At 32.5% G+C, this 17,537-nt stretch overlaps 1 protein-coding gene and 1 non-coding gene across 2 annotated transcripts; one reads left to right on the forward strand and one right to left on the reverse strand.

Annotated features, from left to right (window-relative positions):
* The first annotated feature begins 2,002 nt into the window (after positions 1–2,002).
* LOC149077012 (uncharacterized) lies at positions 2,003–17,329 on the forward strand. The gene is made up of 2 exons (XM_089244748.1): positions 2,003–2,212; positions 15,716–17,329. The coding sequence occupies exon 2, from the start codon at positions 15,849–15,851 to the stop codon at positions 16,179–16,181; it is 333 nt and encodes a 110-aa protein (XP_089100874.1). The 5' UTR covers positions 2,003–2,212; positions 15,716–15,848; the 3' UTR covers positions 16,182–17,329.
* Positions 12,406–12,477, reverse strand: TRNAA-GGC (transfer RNA alanine (anticodon GGC)). Its single transcript has one exon. It is a non-coding gene; the product is annotated as a tRNA-Ala (tRNA).
* Positions 17,330–17,537: the final 208 nt, after the last annotated feature.

The raw sequence follows: 17,537 nt of genomic DNA on the forward strand, positions 1-17,537 counted from the left end.
TGAAAAAACAAACATTTCATTCATAAAATTGTTCACAACCGTGTTACGAATATTACATGAATTGTGCTTAAAATTTGATATAAAAATGATTTTCATAGATAATGGATGAATTCGGGCCACCCTGAGCCAAAATTTTTGAGGTCTATGATTTCATATAAGTTACATATTTCGAGTGGCCAAATTCGGCATCCAAAAATTATACATAATCAGTCAATATGTTGTAAAATTTTTTTATTCCCATCTCGCACACCCAAAAATACTTTGCCGCACTCATCGTTAAGAACCACTGCTTTAAAGGGTCATATTTCTTTTTTTCAAAATGCTGGAGTTTTGTTTCTTTTTGTATTTCACTGATACAAACATATAATACACAAACACAATCATCAAATGCAGGGTGGGCAAAAAGTCCGTAGAAACTTTAAAAATGACTAAAAACCGGAGAAATAACCGAAACGGAAAGAAATATAAAACGGTTTGCAGGGTTAGCATCGGTAGGTCAAGGGAGTCTTTCAAGACGGGGGGGGGGGATAACTCAAAAAACAGCCAATAGGTGGCACTGGTACGAGCAACCCCGGTGGAAATATGCAAATGAGGTTATAAGAACTTGCGCTCCTAATCCACAATCAGTTCACTGTTGTAAACATTGTATGTGGGCCTACTGCACTCTGTCGTTGCTAGATTTGTGACTCGCCTGCAATGTGCTATCCCCTGTGGTGTGCTGGTGGGGGTCATGTGGAACACATACTGCTGTAATAAACGATTTGGAGGCATTCTATTTTCGTTATTTGCGTATCTTTTCTTTGACTTGTGTACGTTAGCATCACCTCTATCGGCTGTTTCTCTCAAGTTATTTTTTTTTTTCTTGTCTTAAAAAAATTCCCGTGATGCTAACACTGCAAACCGTTTTTTTATTTCGATTATTTTTATGAATTTTTAAAGTTTCTACGGACTTTTTGCCTCCCCTCTCCCTATACGAATATTATAATACAAAAATACTTTTTACGGTGATTTATTATTTTTTCAGATGGTGCGTGTGTTTTCCCAACTCCTCAAGTTTTCTGGGGGTGGGGAGTATTTCTTCCCCCCCCCTAAAAATTCCCAATCTTGAGATGGCAACGCAAAACTATTGCAGTGAGAAAAAGCACTTCTTAAACGGGTATTTAATTAGAAATATGTAGAAAAGAGTACAGTAGACTATCCAGCATAGTTTGAAAATAATAATACATTAATAAATTACGATGTTATCTTTTCACATTCGTGCAATTATTTATCAATGAACAGTAAAATAAGTTTAAATAATTTTTGTAAGAACTTGGCCTACGTACATTCATGCTTTGTTCATTTTAAAAATCATAAAAAATTGAAGTAGTAAATTGCAATTTCACAACACTAAGTTCAATAATAGTTAATGAAAATGGTCCCACGGAGGTCCGTTGAAAAGCATTGCTGTACAATGTATATGATTTTAAAAGTTTCTGCAATTTATTTTCAGCCATTATAAAGTTTATATGGAAATATGTGCAATATTTTATTCGTTGAATTCTAAATTTTTGAAACAGTACAGTATGTTTCTGTTCACGCACAGAAGTAAACAACAAACATTTATTAAGTACTCGCCTGTGCTTCGAAGTCAGAAAATGTGAATAAGGGCGGGTTTTTGTAAAAAAAAAATGTTTTTGATGGTATGGGGGAGGGGGAGGAGAGGTAAGGAAGTGAAATACACTGTATTTATAGAACTCCGGTCTATCCGGCTTTTCTGTTATCCGGTCTGCCCTTCCGCCACATTAGGCCGGATAGTCCAGAGTCTACTGTATACTTCCCATGGCCTTAGAAAGGGTTAAGCCGCCCCGTGTTCTGGAATCCTTGCATTAAAAACTATTGCTACGATGTTTTGATTTGAAAATTGTTGGCGAAGAAACCTTCGAAATTGTTGGCGGTGGCGTCTTATCCACAGGTGAAAAAGACATTGAAACAAAACCAGTTTTTTGGTTTCTCGCTCCAACGCTGTTCCTCTTCCGGTATAAGGTAGAGAACAGAAAAAACAGAGAAACAAATTCGCGTCCATACCACTTTTTTTTCAATTCAGCAAACATCGCATGAAGTGAAAACAGGACATTCGTACGAAAACTTCCATTCAACCCCCTCGAAGAAGCGTAGAATCGGATACCATTTCTGATCAACGTAAACCTGATGACATTCCAAGGAAAAAATGGTAAGTCCTTAAAATATTTCTTCTTATTGAATAAAAACACCTGCAACGTTAACGATGAAACCCGAAGAAAATACCTTCGGCTTGAGTCTTGCCCTCGAAATATTTTACGTCATAAACTGGTTGGCTTGTTAAAAAAAATACTCTATGTGAGAATTCAATGAAAATCCTTGGATTCTCATAAATATGACAGGAATTACTTTATTAAGAAAACGTCCTTAATAGTATAGAATACAAGAAACATCATTACTTCCTCCAAATATAAGGAAAACTATAATTGAATCGGTGTTTATGAAATGCTGCATTAATCAATTCAGACCTTAATCATGATTAATGTTAATTACATAAGAACAACTTCTTTGAAGTATAAAACACTGATTTCATTTGAATAATTATCTGATTATTGCTTTACGATTTGAGATGCGTGTTAAACTCAATACTTTTGTTTTACGACAGCAATTGCATTCGTGTAATATTCGAAGAGACAGAAATAGAATTATTATCTTTGTTGTTTTCGTTCAAGAATTATTATTTTGACAGTGTTTATTTTAATATTTTTTAAAGTTTATTATAACTAACGAGTTTATTTATAACTCACTTTGTAACTATGACATGACGAAAATTATTTTTTGTATCAGTGACTAAAATTCTCTTTGCAACTGTAGTTTTCTTAGAGTTCACTGTTTTTAAGTAAATTTTCAGTAATTTCCTTCAAAGAATGCTCTCTTTTTTAGAATTTTAGGTTTTTCAAAAATTCTAAAGATAGCATTCATATATCAACAGTGCAGTTTACAACATTGTATTTTAAATAATGCATTTTACAACAATATATTTTAAATAATGCATTTTACAACAATATATTTTAAATAATGTATTTTACAACAATATATTTTAAATAATGCATTTTACAACAATATATTTTAAATAATGTGCTTTCAAGATAGTAACTTTTCAAGAATTGCATTTGCAAATGTGACATTTCAGAAAATCTTTCTGTATCAGTGATTTTTCGAAATTTCTTTTTATGGCTGTGGTTATCCCAGATTCCTTTGTTAACAAAAGAAATTTTCAGAAGCATTCTCTGTGACGATAATTTTACAAGAATATTATAATTGGGACTTTTCAAGAATGGTATTCTAATAGTTCCTTTTTCAAGAATGGTATTCTAATCTAATAGTTCCTTTTTCAAGAATGGTATTCTAATAGTTCCTTTTTCAAGAATGGTATTCTAATAGTTCCTTTTCAATAATGTCACACATGTTAAGTTTCAAGTCTTAAATAATAATTTACCGTTAATTATTTATTTATTAATTTTACAACAGTCACTTTTGAAGAATCATTTTTGCAACAATGACTTTTCAAGAGTTAGTTTTCAAGAACTTCATTTAAAGTAATGACTTTTCTAATATTCTTGTCAATGATTTTCTAGGATTGTTTTGTTATCAATGACTTTCAAGAATTATTTTCCTTTAAAAACTTTTTTAAGAGCTTTATTTGCAACAGTAAATTTTCAAGAATTTCATATGTGTTGCAATAGCTTATTCTATTTTATTATTTTTTCAATTCATGAAACAACTTTCTTCAGAATTTCTCCTGATTTTTGGTCTGAGTATTTTCACATGGAATATGTCTTATCATCCTTCAGTAATGTATAGATTTAATGAGATTTAATTTATTTGGCTTAGTAAATTTTTTACTCTTGTACGTATAATGAAATTTCACTATACATATGGTTATGACCCATCGATGTAAATACATTCGAATTTTGAGACTTCTCATGGTATGTTACAGTCTTGTCTTTACACAATTTCCTATTAAAAAGAATTCAAAATTCTTCAAACATAAAATAATGGATATATGCAAGGCACAATATAAATTTTAAATAATGAAAATTGAATTTAAAAATTACATCAATTATAAAAATTTAAATTTTGTCAATTAAAAGGAGTAATGACCTTTAAAGTTGATTTTTCAGAAATGACTTTGAAAAACGCATTTTCGGACACAAATCAAATGCAAAAACAAAAATTTGCACCAATCCGGGAAATTTTTCTTCCAAAATTAAAGAGGACAGAAATTAATTATAGTGTAAATGTATTCAAGAAAAACACTTTGAACGCGATTTTTTTCAGATTGCAGTTTTTGAACTTGTCTGTCGGATAAAAAAATATTAATAACAGCAGCGAAATTTCTGAAATTTTGTACGAATATTTATGCGACATGTATCAGTAAAATGAACCTCAAAAACTGGATAGAATGATCATTCGTTATAATTTTATAAATTTTTGAAGTTTGTGAAAAAAACATAAATTTCAAAAATCTGAATTAAACTACTTTCCATAATAGGTAAATCGGAGGACCATTTTAGCATTTATTCGCACATGCTGAATTAGCTGCAAATACTTCAGAAATTCGATCTGAGAGGAAAACACGTTCAATGTTTGTTTCTTCGATGCTTTCACACTGTCATTTATAACTTCTTTCTTTCAGTGTGAAAGAACCCATGAATTCTCTGACACGAATTTTTTTTGCATTTTATTTGCAATTGAATGAAATATTTTTTTGTCATTTTTCAAAAATAGCTATTTTCACTTCCCATCAGTAGAATGAAAATTGCTTATAAAATTCAGCGAAACTACGTATATTCCACTGCTCCTTTTTGTCATAACTTTTAAGTTTGTATTAAATTTTTATTCTAAAATATCTATCCCTAGCTATAATACCCGGTGCTGCCCAAGTTTTCTCCATATACATTATAAGAGAAATGAAAAACCATTGTAATAGTTTTTTTTTAACTTAAAAAAAAAATAGAAACCATGACAAAAAAGTAAACATTCCAAAAGACATTGTCGAGGACTATGAGCCATTGTTGTCCAACAGTTTTTTTTTTTTGTCTATTTCGGGCATTTGCTCAAGCTCTGGCCAACTTTTAAAGAAGTCTATCGTTCAAGTCGGGTCCCGTTTAGTATGCATGCAAAATTTAGCGACGATAGATCCAAAATTGCGGATTTGTATTGAGAACATACACACAGACGCACATACAGAAAATCAATTTTATATACATATGTATATATTGGTGAGGTTCGACAAATTTTAAATTTTCATAATGTTTGTTCATTTTGTACATTTTTCTATATATATATATATATATATATATAGAAAAATACCCGGCACTGGCCGGGTTTTCTCCATATACTGGGAACATTCAAGAAATGACAAACTGTACAGGAGTAAAACGCTTTGTTTTACTCCTGTAAAACAGTGTCTGAAACGCATTGTTTGGCAACCACGGTAACCAAAGTAAAAATTCCAAAAGTCATTGTTGTGGCCTAAAAACCTTAGTTGCTCGACAGTTTTTCGCCCATTCCGGGCATTTGCCCAGCTCTGGCATTTTAAGTAGCCTATCGTTCAAGTCGGGTCCTGTGTTTAATATGTATACTGAATTTGTCAGTGATCGGTTGAAAATTGTGATTTGTATAGAGCATATACATGCAAACACAGGAAATCAATTAAACACATATATAGACTAGCTATAACACCAGGCGCTGCGTGGGTATTTCTCGATACACTGGGGACATAAAAACCATTCTAAAGGAATAAACATGACCGGAACGCATTTTTTTTTTTTTTTTTTTTGGAAACTCCGGCAACTAAAGCAAACATCCCAAAAGTGTTGAGGCTCACGAACCGTTGTTGTCCGAAAGTTTTTCGCCCATTTCGGGCATTGGCCCAGCTCTGATGAACTTGTAAAGTAGCCTATCGTTGAAGTCGGGCCCATCTATGTACAAAACTTGGCGACGATCTGCCTAAAATTGTAGATTTGCATAGAGAACACGTACACACACACACACACACACAGAAAATCAATTTTATATATATTGATTAACTTTTAATTATGCATCTTAATTCAGATATGCTGTTTTTTGTGTCTGATATTACGTATAGTTACGTAATAGTTATTAATATACGCTGTCTCAATGAAATCCAGGTTAATAGTGTCTCTCATGGTCATTGTATTCATTTTTGTTTTATTCGTCATCGTCGCTACTGTTTCGGCAGTGACGTAAGAACTTCTTTCCTGTAACGTCACTGCAAATGGCAGTGTCAGCAACCATTTCACATCGCGTGTATCATTCATTGTTTGTAGAACATTGTGAAGGGACCATTGTTTTTATTTTTCTTCTTTGAATCTTTACACATATCAGGAACGTGACCAGAGCTGTACTTCTTTGTATAAGTATTCTTACAAAATAGAAGTAGAATGGGCTTTTCATAGTCTTTATAAACTATCGATTTTCAAAATGCTAAAACAATGTCTCAATTTCGCAAGAGAAACATGTTTCTGTAACAATCGTCTCAGCAAAAGTGTTTTCGAAAAGCTACCTTTTCACTACAATTAAATAGATCAGAATTTTCTGGTGAACTGAATATGTCAGTTTCATGTCTGCTTATCATGATGACTGATATACAGTATTTGAGACTATTTCTGTAGCTAAATATCAGAATTATATATTTGTTGGAATAGTTTTCCAAAACATTGTCTATGTAATTATTTTTAAGAATTTATATTTTTAACAATAGTTTCTTAAAGATTTTTCGAGAATTATATATCTGAGCGAGAGACTTCTCGAACATTCTAACTGTCTCGGTGCCATCGGTGACTCATAAAAAATTGTGTTTGTGACAGTATTCTTTTAAAAATAGATACTGTATTATAACTCTGTTTTCATAAGGACTACTTTTGTTTTATGATTTTCCAAATCCAATTGTTAAAAACGTCTTTACAAAAAAAACCATTTTCAACGATAACTTTTCAAGAAACCAATTTTCAATGACCTTCCCAAAATCAATTTTGAGCAATGATTTTCTAAGAAACTAATTTTCAGCAATGACTTTCTAAGAAACCAATTTTCAACAATGCCTTTCAAGAAACCAATTTTCCACAATAACGTTTCACGAAACCAATTTTCAACAATAATTTTTCAGTGAACCAATTTTCAACAATAATTTTTCAGTGAACCAATTTTCAACAATCACTTTTCAAGAAACAAATTAATAACTTCTCAAGGAACCAATTTAATGAGTTCTCAAGAAACCAATTTAATGAGTTCTCAAGAAACCAATTTAATGAGTTCTCAAGAAACCAATTTTCAACAATGACTTTTCAAGAAACTAATTTTCAGCAATGACTTTTCAAGAAACTAATTTTCAGCAATGACTTTTCAAGAAACTAATTTTCAACAATGACTTTTCAAGAAACTAATTTTCAACAATGACTTTTCAAGACACTAATTTTCAACATTGATGTTTAAGACCCTAATTTTCAATAATGGCTTTCAAGAAAGTAATTTTCAACAATGACATTCAAGAAAGTAATTTTCAACAATGACATTCAAGAAAGTAATTTTCAACAATGACATTCAAGAAAGTGATTTTCAACAATGACATTCAAGAAAGTGATTTTCAACAATGACATTCAAGAAAGTAATTTTCAACAATGGCATTCAAGACAATGATTTGTCAGGGAACCAATTTTCAACAATGACATTCAAGACAATGATTTGTCAGGGAACCAATTTTCAACAATGAATTTCAAGAAACCAATTTTCAACAATGAATTTCAAGAAACCAATTTTCAACAATGAATTTCAAGAAACCAATTTTCAACAATGAATTTCAAGAAACCAATTTTCAACAATGAATTTCAAGAAACCAATTTTCAACAATGAATTTCAAGAAACCAATTTTCAACAATGAATTTCAAGAAACCAATTTTCAACAATGAATTTCAAGAAACCAATTTTCAACAATGAATTTCAAGAAACCAATTTTCAACAATGAATTTCAAGAAACCAATTTTCAACAATGAATTTCAAGAAACCAATTTTCAACAATGAATTTCAAGAAACCAATTTTCAACAATGAATTTCAAGAAACCAATTTTCAACAATGAATTTCAAGAAACCAATTAGATGGCTTTTCAAGAAACCAATTAGATGGCTTTTCAAGAAACCAATTTGATGGCTTTTCAAGAAACCAATTAGATGGCTTTTCAAGAAACCAATTTGATGGCTTTTCAAGAAACCAATTTGATGGCTTTTCAAGAAACCAGTTTTCAACAACGATTTTCAAGAAACCAATTTAATGGCTTTTCAAGAAACCAATTTTCAACAATGACTTTTCAAGAAAGTAATTTTCAACAGTGACGTTCAAAGCACCAATTTTCAACATTGACTTCCCAAAAATTGGAAGAAGTGAATTTTGAAAATTCTACTTATAACAATAACCCTTCAAGGAATGAAATGCATGTATGACTTTTTATAAACTCACTTTGTAATATTAGCATTTAAAAAACTACTTTAACAGCGACTTCTCACAAGTTCTCTTTGCAACTATGATTCTCTCAGAATTCTCTGTGTTAAAAATTAATTTTATTCGAATTTTATTTTACCTGTCAGAATTCTCTGTTAAAACCAGGAACTTTTCAAGTTGAGAATAATCTTGCAAAAATTCCGCATTTCTATAATTACTTTTACTAATTCTGTCGGCAATAGTCCGTTTTCAAGATAACATTTTATAAAATATTCTTTTCAAAAAAAAAAAAATGAGAAACAATACCGGATCATTTTGGAAACAGTAACTTTACTATATCTCAATTTTTAGCAATAACATTGCAACAAGCACTTTTCAGAGTATTGTATACCACTGACTTCTGAAGAATTCTATTCGTAACAATCACTTTTTCAACGATTCTGTCTGTAACAATCGCTTTCCAAAAAATATTTTTATAAAGTCACTTTGAGTAACAACAATATATCAGAAATTCTTCTCGTAAGACTAATTTTCAAAAGTTATACTTACAAATATCATTTCCCTATAAAGTTCTCTTATAACATAATTAATTTTCTTTAACAGTGCCACAATATTTTCACAAGAATTCTCTGCAACAGTGACTTCTCAAGAATTCTAATAAGCATTAACAAAACTCTAGTAGCTATGGGTTTTTTTGTTTTTCAATGACTCTCCTTACAACAATGCTATTGTTTTGTTTCTTCTAAAGTTTCATATGTAATGAATTTTTTTCCCTTAAAATTTTGTTGATGGCTTTTGAAAAAACTCTTTCCGTCCCTGTGAAAAAACTGAACTGTCTCTTTTAACCCATATGTGACTGGCGTTGCATTTGCGGAACCCTTTGTTCAAAATTTCTTTTTCAACTAACTTTCAAGCAAATTTTAGTATGAAATCAGCATTTTCGAAAATTAAAAGCTCTAATGAGCACCATAGTATTTTTTCAAATTTGTTTACTAAGAAATTTATATTTTATATGGGTTTTCAAAATTGAAATTTTTTGATATTTTATCCTGATTTTTGATCTAGAAATGTTTTTCCCATGACCATGAATGGAAATAAATTTTTAAAAATAGAAAAAAATAGTTCTTTGTTAAATTTTTTTTGTCACGTAATACAAGAAGAGTCCCAAAATCATAATTACTAATTATTTTAATTAAATTAAGTTAATTAATTTATATTAATTTAACAGTTATTTAATTGGAAGTTTCATTCATTACAGAGAAAAGATAAATTAATATCCAGTTTTTTCAAACTTCTCAAATATGTCATTTAAGTAACCAGTTACTATCTATCTAAAAATTGTGTAATTTTGTCATGAATTGGGGAAGCGGTCAAAATGTGTTAAGTAAAGAATTTTGAAATAGCTTATTTTTTTTGACAGAGTTTCTTCAGTAAATTTATTCAAACATAAAAAAATTCAATAGCTCTTTTCAAGTACAACATCGATGACCCCTCGAGTAGTCTCTGCGATTCATTTCCAGATAATACTTTCCACGTAGAACTGCGCAGAATATACAGGATGATTCTAAATTCATGGGACAAACTTTGAGAGGTGATATAAAACACCTAAGCAAGCACTTTTGGTCATGAAATGTGCGTTTGAATCGCAAGAGCAAAGTAAAATGTCTGGAACAATTTGACAGACCACTCGTGTCCCGTATTACGGGACATACCTCTAATTGTCGTTGTTCGAATTTTTTTTCATTTGTGCCGTTTTTTTTATCGATACTTATTTGAATTTGTAATAATTACTAAAGTCGTAATACACACACCGTTTTCATAATGTAATTTTGCAATAATTATCATATTTGCCATAATTATGGTAATTTTAGTAGCTCTTTATTTCCACACCCTTCAGCAATTTTGACAGTGATTAGCAAATTTCATAATGATATAGTGATATCCCGTATTTAAGATCGAAATTTCATGTATTCTCCACGGTGGTGTATGATGAACCTAAGTACGGAGGTATAGTTTTATTCGAACCCATAACGATATTGCTGGTATCAATTACAACGGATGAATAATTTTATCATATCTGTCTGATGACCATCTCTGCCATAGTTTCCCAACCTTTTTTGTCCCATCGCCCCCTTCTTCAGAATTTTTTTTCTCCCATCGCCCCCCCCAACGCAATCTAAACCATAGGATCCTATGTTATACCCGTAGCTTCTACCGCCCCCCTGGAATATTTCATCGCCCCCAAGGGGGCGTTAACGCCCACGTTGGGAATCACTGATCTCATCGTCGGGGACCAGCTCTGGTCCACGGATCATAGACTGAGAAACGTTGGTGTAAATCAATGAAAGTACAGTAGTTAGCCATAAAGAGTGTTTATTATACATCAATTAAAATACAGCCTTCAACATAGTTTTAGTTTTCAAAAAAATGTGTACGTATCTACTGAATTAATCTTAATTTTTCTAGCTGGCAAGCTATACTGCATATACTGCATGAATTTAGAGGATGAAATTATGTGAACGCAGGCAAATGACCCACTTGACGTTGATAAAATCAGGTCCATCTTGTAAAATAACTACGTATGAATACGTTTATTATGTATTTTCACTTTTGATTGTGATTTTAATTTCAATTGTGATTGCTAGCTATTATTTTTAAACTGGTAAAATGCAAAAATACAGTATAAAATACCTTATATTTATGATATTTTATGATTTCTGTTATGTTACAACCTATTTTTCCTAGTGTTTTTATCCTTGACCCTCTTCCCAACGCTAAGATAATAAAACTTCCGCTATATACATGGTGTCTGCAATTCCTAATTCGGCTTTTATCTCACCAACCTTCGTCGTGGAGGTATGCTTCTAATTTTAAAAAATGCTCAAAATTTGTTTAAGAATCACTCTATACCAGTTTCAAGAGTGAAAATACAGTGTGTCACGAAATAAAAAAGTCTGATTTTTATACGGTCTCCTTGTCCTTTAATTTCCAAATGAAAAGTTGTTGTCCTGCCTCTCCCGAGGCCAACAAAAATAATTCGAAGTTTCTAAATGCAATATTCGCTAAGGGATTTTAATTCAAAATTCGGAAAAAAGTTGGAAAATAACAGCGTAGTTGAGGGAAAGAAGCGTTGTCCGTTAGTTTATGCTGTTCTTTCCCAACTTTTCTCCGATTTTTGAATTCAAATATTATTTGAAATAATTAATATTAGTCAAATATTATTTGAATTTAAAAATCAGAGAAAAGTTAGGAAAGAACAGCATAAACTAACAGACAACGCTTCTTATCTTAATTAACTTAACGAATATTGTACTTAAAAACATGGATTTATTTTCTGCTAGCTTCAGAAGTGACCGGGTGATAAATTTCCGATTGGGAGTTAGAGGATGGGGAGACCGTATAAAAATTTATATATTTTTTATTTTATGACACCCTGTATTTTCACTCTCAAAACTGGTACAGGGTAATTTCTGAACACATTCTGAGCATTTCTTGTATCAGAACCGTACTTCTACGACGAATGGTGGATGAAATAACGGCCGAAGTAGAACAGACACCCTGTATAAATATGTCAGGTTGTTATTCACACACAAAAGTTATGAGATTTTTTATTAAGGCGGCTGCCCTCGTTCGTTGTTTTTTTTTAATAGCATGTTTGAGTAAAACGCACATGGTTTTGGTTTGGATATAATGTAAAATCAAGCAAATAAAAGTCATTTCGTGAATATTTTGGCAAAAAAAATTATTTCGATAGATTATGTGTGTAAAATTATATCATATTTTCAGTACTTTTGCTAGGCGTTGTACACTAAAAGCTACTGCAAGATTCATCGAAAGACTGGTTATTTGTGGAGATGAAGATTACAAGGAAGAAACTTCATCACTGCCCCCACGGGGACTCGAACCCCGGTCTCTCGCTTGCCGGACGAGTGCTCTACCATCTAAGCTATGGAAGCAGATAGAATATTTCAACCTTGGAGCGTATATATATGTTGAAAGGCACCGTACATGGACGGCGTCAACAATCAACTAATAGCTCGTGAATGACAAATGCTTCTATCATGTTCTTCACGCAGATTATTGCTATGACATTGTTCTGTGCAATGAACTGAAATTTTTATAGTAGTATGAAAACTTTTCAAGACATAATTATATACACAAAAAAATTCACTTTTTTCGTTAAAAAATTTTTTAATATTCTCAATTCAAAATCATGTAAATAAGAAAATTTTGAAAGTATTGCTTGGTTTTTAGTTCATTTCACAGTAAAAACTATTTAGAATAAAGTGGGAAAGTTTCATAAAGATATTTTGAAAAATTCTTGAGATATGAAGTTTTTCATGAAATGAAAAAGCAAAAAAACACAAATCTTCTGAAAAGGCATTCAAAGATTTTATTTTCAAACTAAGATCATTAAAGTCGCTTTGCTTAATTGGCAATAACTTCAATTCTACTTATTGTAGAGACGAAAGTGAAACAGTTTTGGATTGTAGAATAATTGCTCTCTCGAATGAATGAATAAAAACAGTTTCGAAAATTTTTATGAAATTCATCATTTGAAAAGGAAAAGTACATAATTTTCCGCATAGTTTGAGCATGTTTTAGAAATAACACTTATCCTTCAAGTTTACTGACACTCAAGTTCAGTTGAAGAAAAAACAAAAACGAACCGGTTACCAACTTTTGTTCTAAATACAAATGATGAACGAAGAACTCGTTTTGGTCAAACAAGAGAAGCGTGCACCCTATATACACTACTATTGTGCCGTGCGCGCGTTATTACCAAAAGACCCGCACCAGCTGCTGTATCATGTAATAAGAAAAAAAATCCGTGCATTTCATGACATAAAATTCTTGATTTTACGATGACTCCGGAATATCAGGAGCTTGAATTAACCTATTTGAGACTGAACGCGGAGTGTAAATAGTTGGAGCACTCACTCAGCGGTGGAGAAGTGATGGTCCTCTTCTAAAGAAAGCGATGGAGTCAATGAACCTTCTTACAACCCATGGAGTAGGTCAACCTCGACTGGACATCACTTGTAGAAAGTTTGGCGACATTTCCAAGCTTTTCCTACCTTTCTTATTTATTTTTTTGTGCGTTCAGTTCAAGCTCCAAAGGATTTCAACTTTCGTCGATTTCTCACCAAGATGATACTTTCACATACTTTTTTTTTTATCCGTGATTTTCTTTGAAGAATAATAATAATTCAATGTATAGTTCGAAATTCCGATTGAATGCTTCAAGAATATGTAATATCATCATCAGACGTGGAACTTTCTCCTTAATGCGCGCATTAAAGTAGAAATTTCCCACGTTTTCTTTAAATCCAAGGTATTCATTTTCTATGCTACCAGACCATGATGTCGAATAACATTCCCATATGAACATTTTCATAACCATAATATTCTTATGATAATATGCTACATCAGAGGGAATTTCTCTCGAAATTTTCAGCAGCTTTTGGAATATATTTAAATTATTTTTCTCGGTCTTTCGGAAGTAGTTGATAAATTTTTGGGGCTGGTCTGATTATTCGATTAATGGAGTTAGTTAATGGATCAATTGTTAATCGCAGTTGAAAATTTCAATTCGGTTCAGTTTCAAATTTCAATTCGGTTCAGTTTCAAATTTCAATTCGGTTCAGTTTCAAATTTCAATTCGGTTCAGTTTCAAATTTAATTGACTCGATCGATTCGATTAAAATTGGCATGAAAACTTTGTAATTTCTTCATTTGATTAATGAAACCGATTTGAAACATTTCGGATAAATGATCATATTTGAAAATATTTGGATCAATATTTGAATCAATTTTTTCGCCATGGTGAAATACAGGTCAATTCAATGAAAACTGATGATTTCAGTTTCAAATTTCAGTGATTTCAGTTCGATGGGAGTTTCGAAAGACAAAAAAAATAAAATTTATTATCTTCACTATGAATAGTAGTTTTTTCATATTCTTAGGGGATCATCAGCTCCTCGCCTCCCAGTTAACATTTGTGAAGAGTTGCTATTAAAACAACTAACAAAATATGATCAAAATTAGTTTCGAAATCAGGAACTCACCTAAAATAACTTATTTAAGGACACCGGACGTCAAGTTTTCACAAAATATATGTTCTGCATATAATAGCAGGTGGGCAAAAAGTACGTAGAAACTTTAAAAATGAATAAAAACGGGAAAAATTACCGAAATAAAAAACGGTTTGCAGGGTTAGCATCACTAGGTCACGGGAATTTTTTTAAGACTGAAAAAAATTCAAAAAAAGCCGGTAGGAGACACTGGTGCGAGTGACTTAGGTGAAATATGCAAATGAGACGGTTATAAAAACTTGCGCTCCTAATCCACAGGCAGTGTATGTGTAATGTAAATGTAGTGTATGTGTTGTAAACCGTGTATGTGGACCTGCTGCACTCTGCCGTTGCTGGATTTGTGACTCCCCTGCAATGTGTTATCCCCTGTGGTGGTGGTGGTCATGTGTGGAACACATACTGCTGTAATAAACGATTTGGAGGCATTCTGTTCGTTATTTGCGTATCTTTTTCTTTGACTTGTGTACGTCAGCGTCACCTATCGGCTGTTTTTCGAGTTATTTTTTCCCTGTCAAAAATATTCCCGTGACCTAGCGATGCTAACCCTGCAAACCGTTTTTTATTTCGGTTATTTTTCCCGTTTTTATTCATTTTTAAAGTTTCTACGGACTTCCCCTTCCCCCCTCGCATTCCTGCAAGTAAGCATCCTAATTTTATTAATCTATTCCTATACTATTTACATCAGGTGAATAGGTGCATAAGAGAAATGAATAAATATTAACCAGTTAAAAATTTTGATTGATTCCTAGTCCCATAAATTTTTAAACTCGATATGAAACTAACCGATTTTTGTGTTACCTAATTTTCTATTTCAAACCATAACGATATTCTAATTACATCCGCAATAACAATTCAATAATTCCTCATTCAGTTGGAATTCGATTACTAAGTCTGCCTGTGGACCACTTATGCCATCGGCTTGACCATAGAATGAGGAACGCTGAGTTAAGGTGACCCTTAAATGCGTAACTTTTAACCCTTTAAATGCAAAACTTTGGACCTTGTAAATTTTTACGGTCAAGATTTTGTAGACCACTATAAAATATACTAGAAATTTGAAATATACTCACAGTCTATTATTATTTTTTTTCTTTTTTAGTTTCCTAAAGATCGTCTGCATCTTCTGGTGACCATATGTAGCGTGAAATAAGAAGGAGAACCGGAACATATCCTCATCAGTGTGTTTATTACGTGCCTTGTTCCAAAAAAAAAGTCATCGTCATAATCAAATAATGACGAATTTCGGATTCTTCTACGATAGACCAAGGACTCCAAAACGATATTTCAGCCTCGGCGTGCTTTCTTGCACAATCGGGGGACTGGTATTCACGGTGGCTATCATACTGGTGGTTTTGGGATCTTCACCGGACGAGCCGGAAGCCCTGTGGATATCTGGTATTGTGCTACTTCTGGTCGGTGGCCTCCTGTTCTTCATGGGCATCGGTTCCATCGGACTCTACCAGGCCAGGGAAGACAGGCGGAAGAAAGAAGCCCAGAGAACAGCCGCGATGCAATACGCTGCCAGCATACGTGGTGGATCAAGTCTTTTGACTTTGGTGGACTAATATTATTGTGCAACACATGAACGATAAGCAAAATATCTTACTCTGATGGGAAAACAAAATCCTCCATTGAAAAATTAGAGGAGTCACCGATACCAACCCTATTTGTTGTAGGATTTAAATACAGGGTGTTTCATAGATTTGTATATAGTTTAAAAATGCCTAAAAATTGAAGGAATTTGTACATATTGAATGCGGGAGATATTTTGCGAAAAAGTTCTTCTCATAAAGGGGAATTTTTTTTTGTATAAAAAAAATTAGTTCAAAGTTTTGTCGATAGAGGACAATGCACGAAAGAAAATAACTGGAAATATGCAAATCAGACTCACAAAATGCAAGATATACGGTTATCAGCTAATTTATTAATTTTGCTGTTACTTGCACTTACAAAAGGTTTCCATTGTGATGTCGACATTGGTGGATGAAGTACCATGATGAAGTTGTTCTACTTCAGTCATGAATCTCCGGCTTGAGCTTGACTGGAGCTAGTTCATTCGTTTCGAGCACAGAAGAGATTTCAGAAAGGTTCTGTGAAAGAATTCTGAGCTATACTTCCGTGCAGCGTCCTCCACCGACAAAAATGTAAACTAAATTCAATTTATATACCAAAACAAAATACCCTTTCGTGAAAATATTTCTCTTCCTCGTAAACCGCATTCAAACACACAAATTCCTTCAATTTTTATGAATTTTTGAACTAATTACGAATTTACGGTACATATATATTTTCCAGAATATTTCTGTGAGTAAATTCGCGATCTTTCAGAACCTCAGAATTTTTGTAACTCAAAATTTGAGTATATTTATATTTAATATAAATGATGAATCCCCGTTATACTCTAATTGGGGGGTTGGGGGGTTCCTTCAACATTTTGCGAAAACCACGAGCACTGTCTATACCTATCGTCAAAAAAGGAGCACCAGTGTGACAACGCCGATAAATGTTCAAACCCAAAACATCCTCAAATGTAAGTTGAAAGCGTAATTTAATTAGGATGTTGAGCAGCAACTCTTGGATGCTTCTATGTACACTGCGCTGCATATGGTGCTCGCGAGCAACAGGTTGAAAATGTATGGTCTAGTTGATTCCCCGGTGAAGCTAAATGTACAGAGAGGGGGCGATAAGTCCATGACACATTATTTAAAAAATTTTCCTTCAATAACAGAGTTCAAATATTCCATGTACAGATAGTTCTGTATCATGACAAATTCGACATATGCGTACAGCATAAAGTGTAATACAGAGTGCTTAATTTACATTTATTACGCTTTTCGTTGCATAAAACTACTAGATTTAAATTTTAGCACCCTATTCGCTCGTTAAGTTGTAGCCCAAGCTACAGTAGATAGGGTGCTATT

The sequence above is a fragment of the Pholcus phalangioides genome, unplaced genomic scaffold, assembly GCF_987345545.1.
Source record: "Pholcus phalangioides strain wild (caught in Gottingen) unplaced genomic scaffold, Ppha-v1.0 ptg000015l_1, whole genome shotgun sequence".
NCBI classification, from domain to species: Eukaryota; Metazoa; Arthropoda; class Arachnida; order Araneae; family Pholcidae; genus Pholcus; species Pholcus phalangioides.

What these genes read in the sequence shown, in the direction of transcription:
- LOC149077012 (XM_089244748.1), top strand. Translation starts at nt 15,849, where the DNA reads ATGACGAATTTCGGATTCTTCTACGATAGACCAAGGACTCCAAAACGA.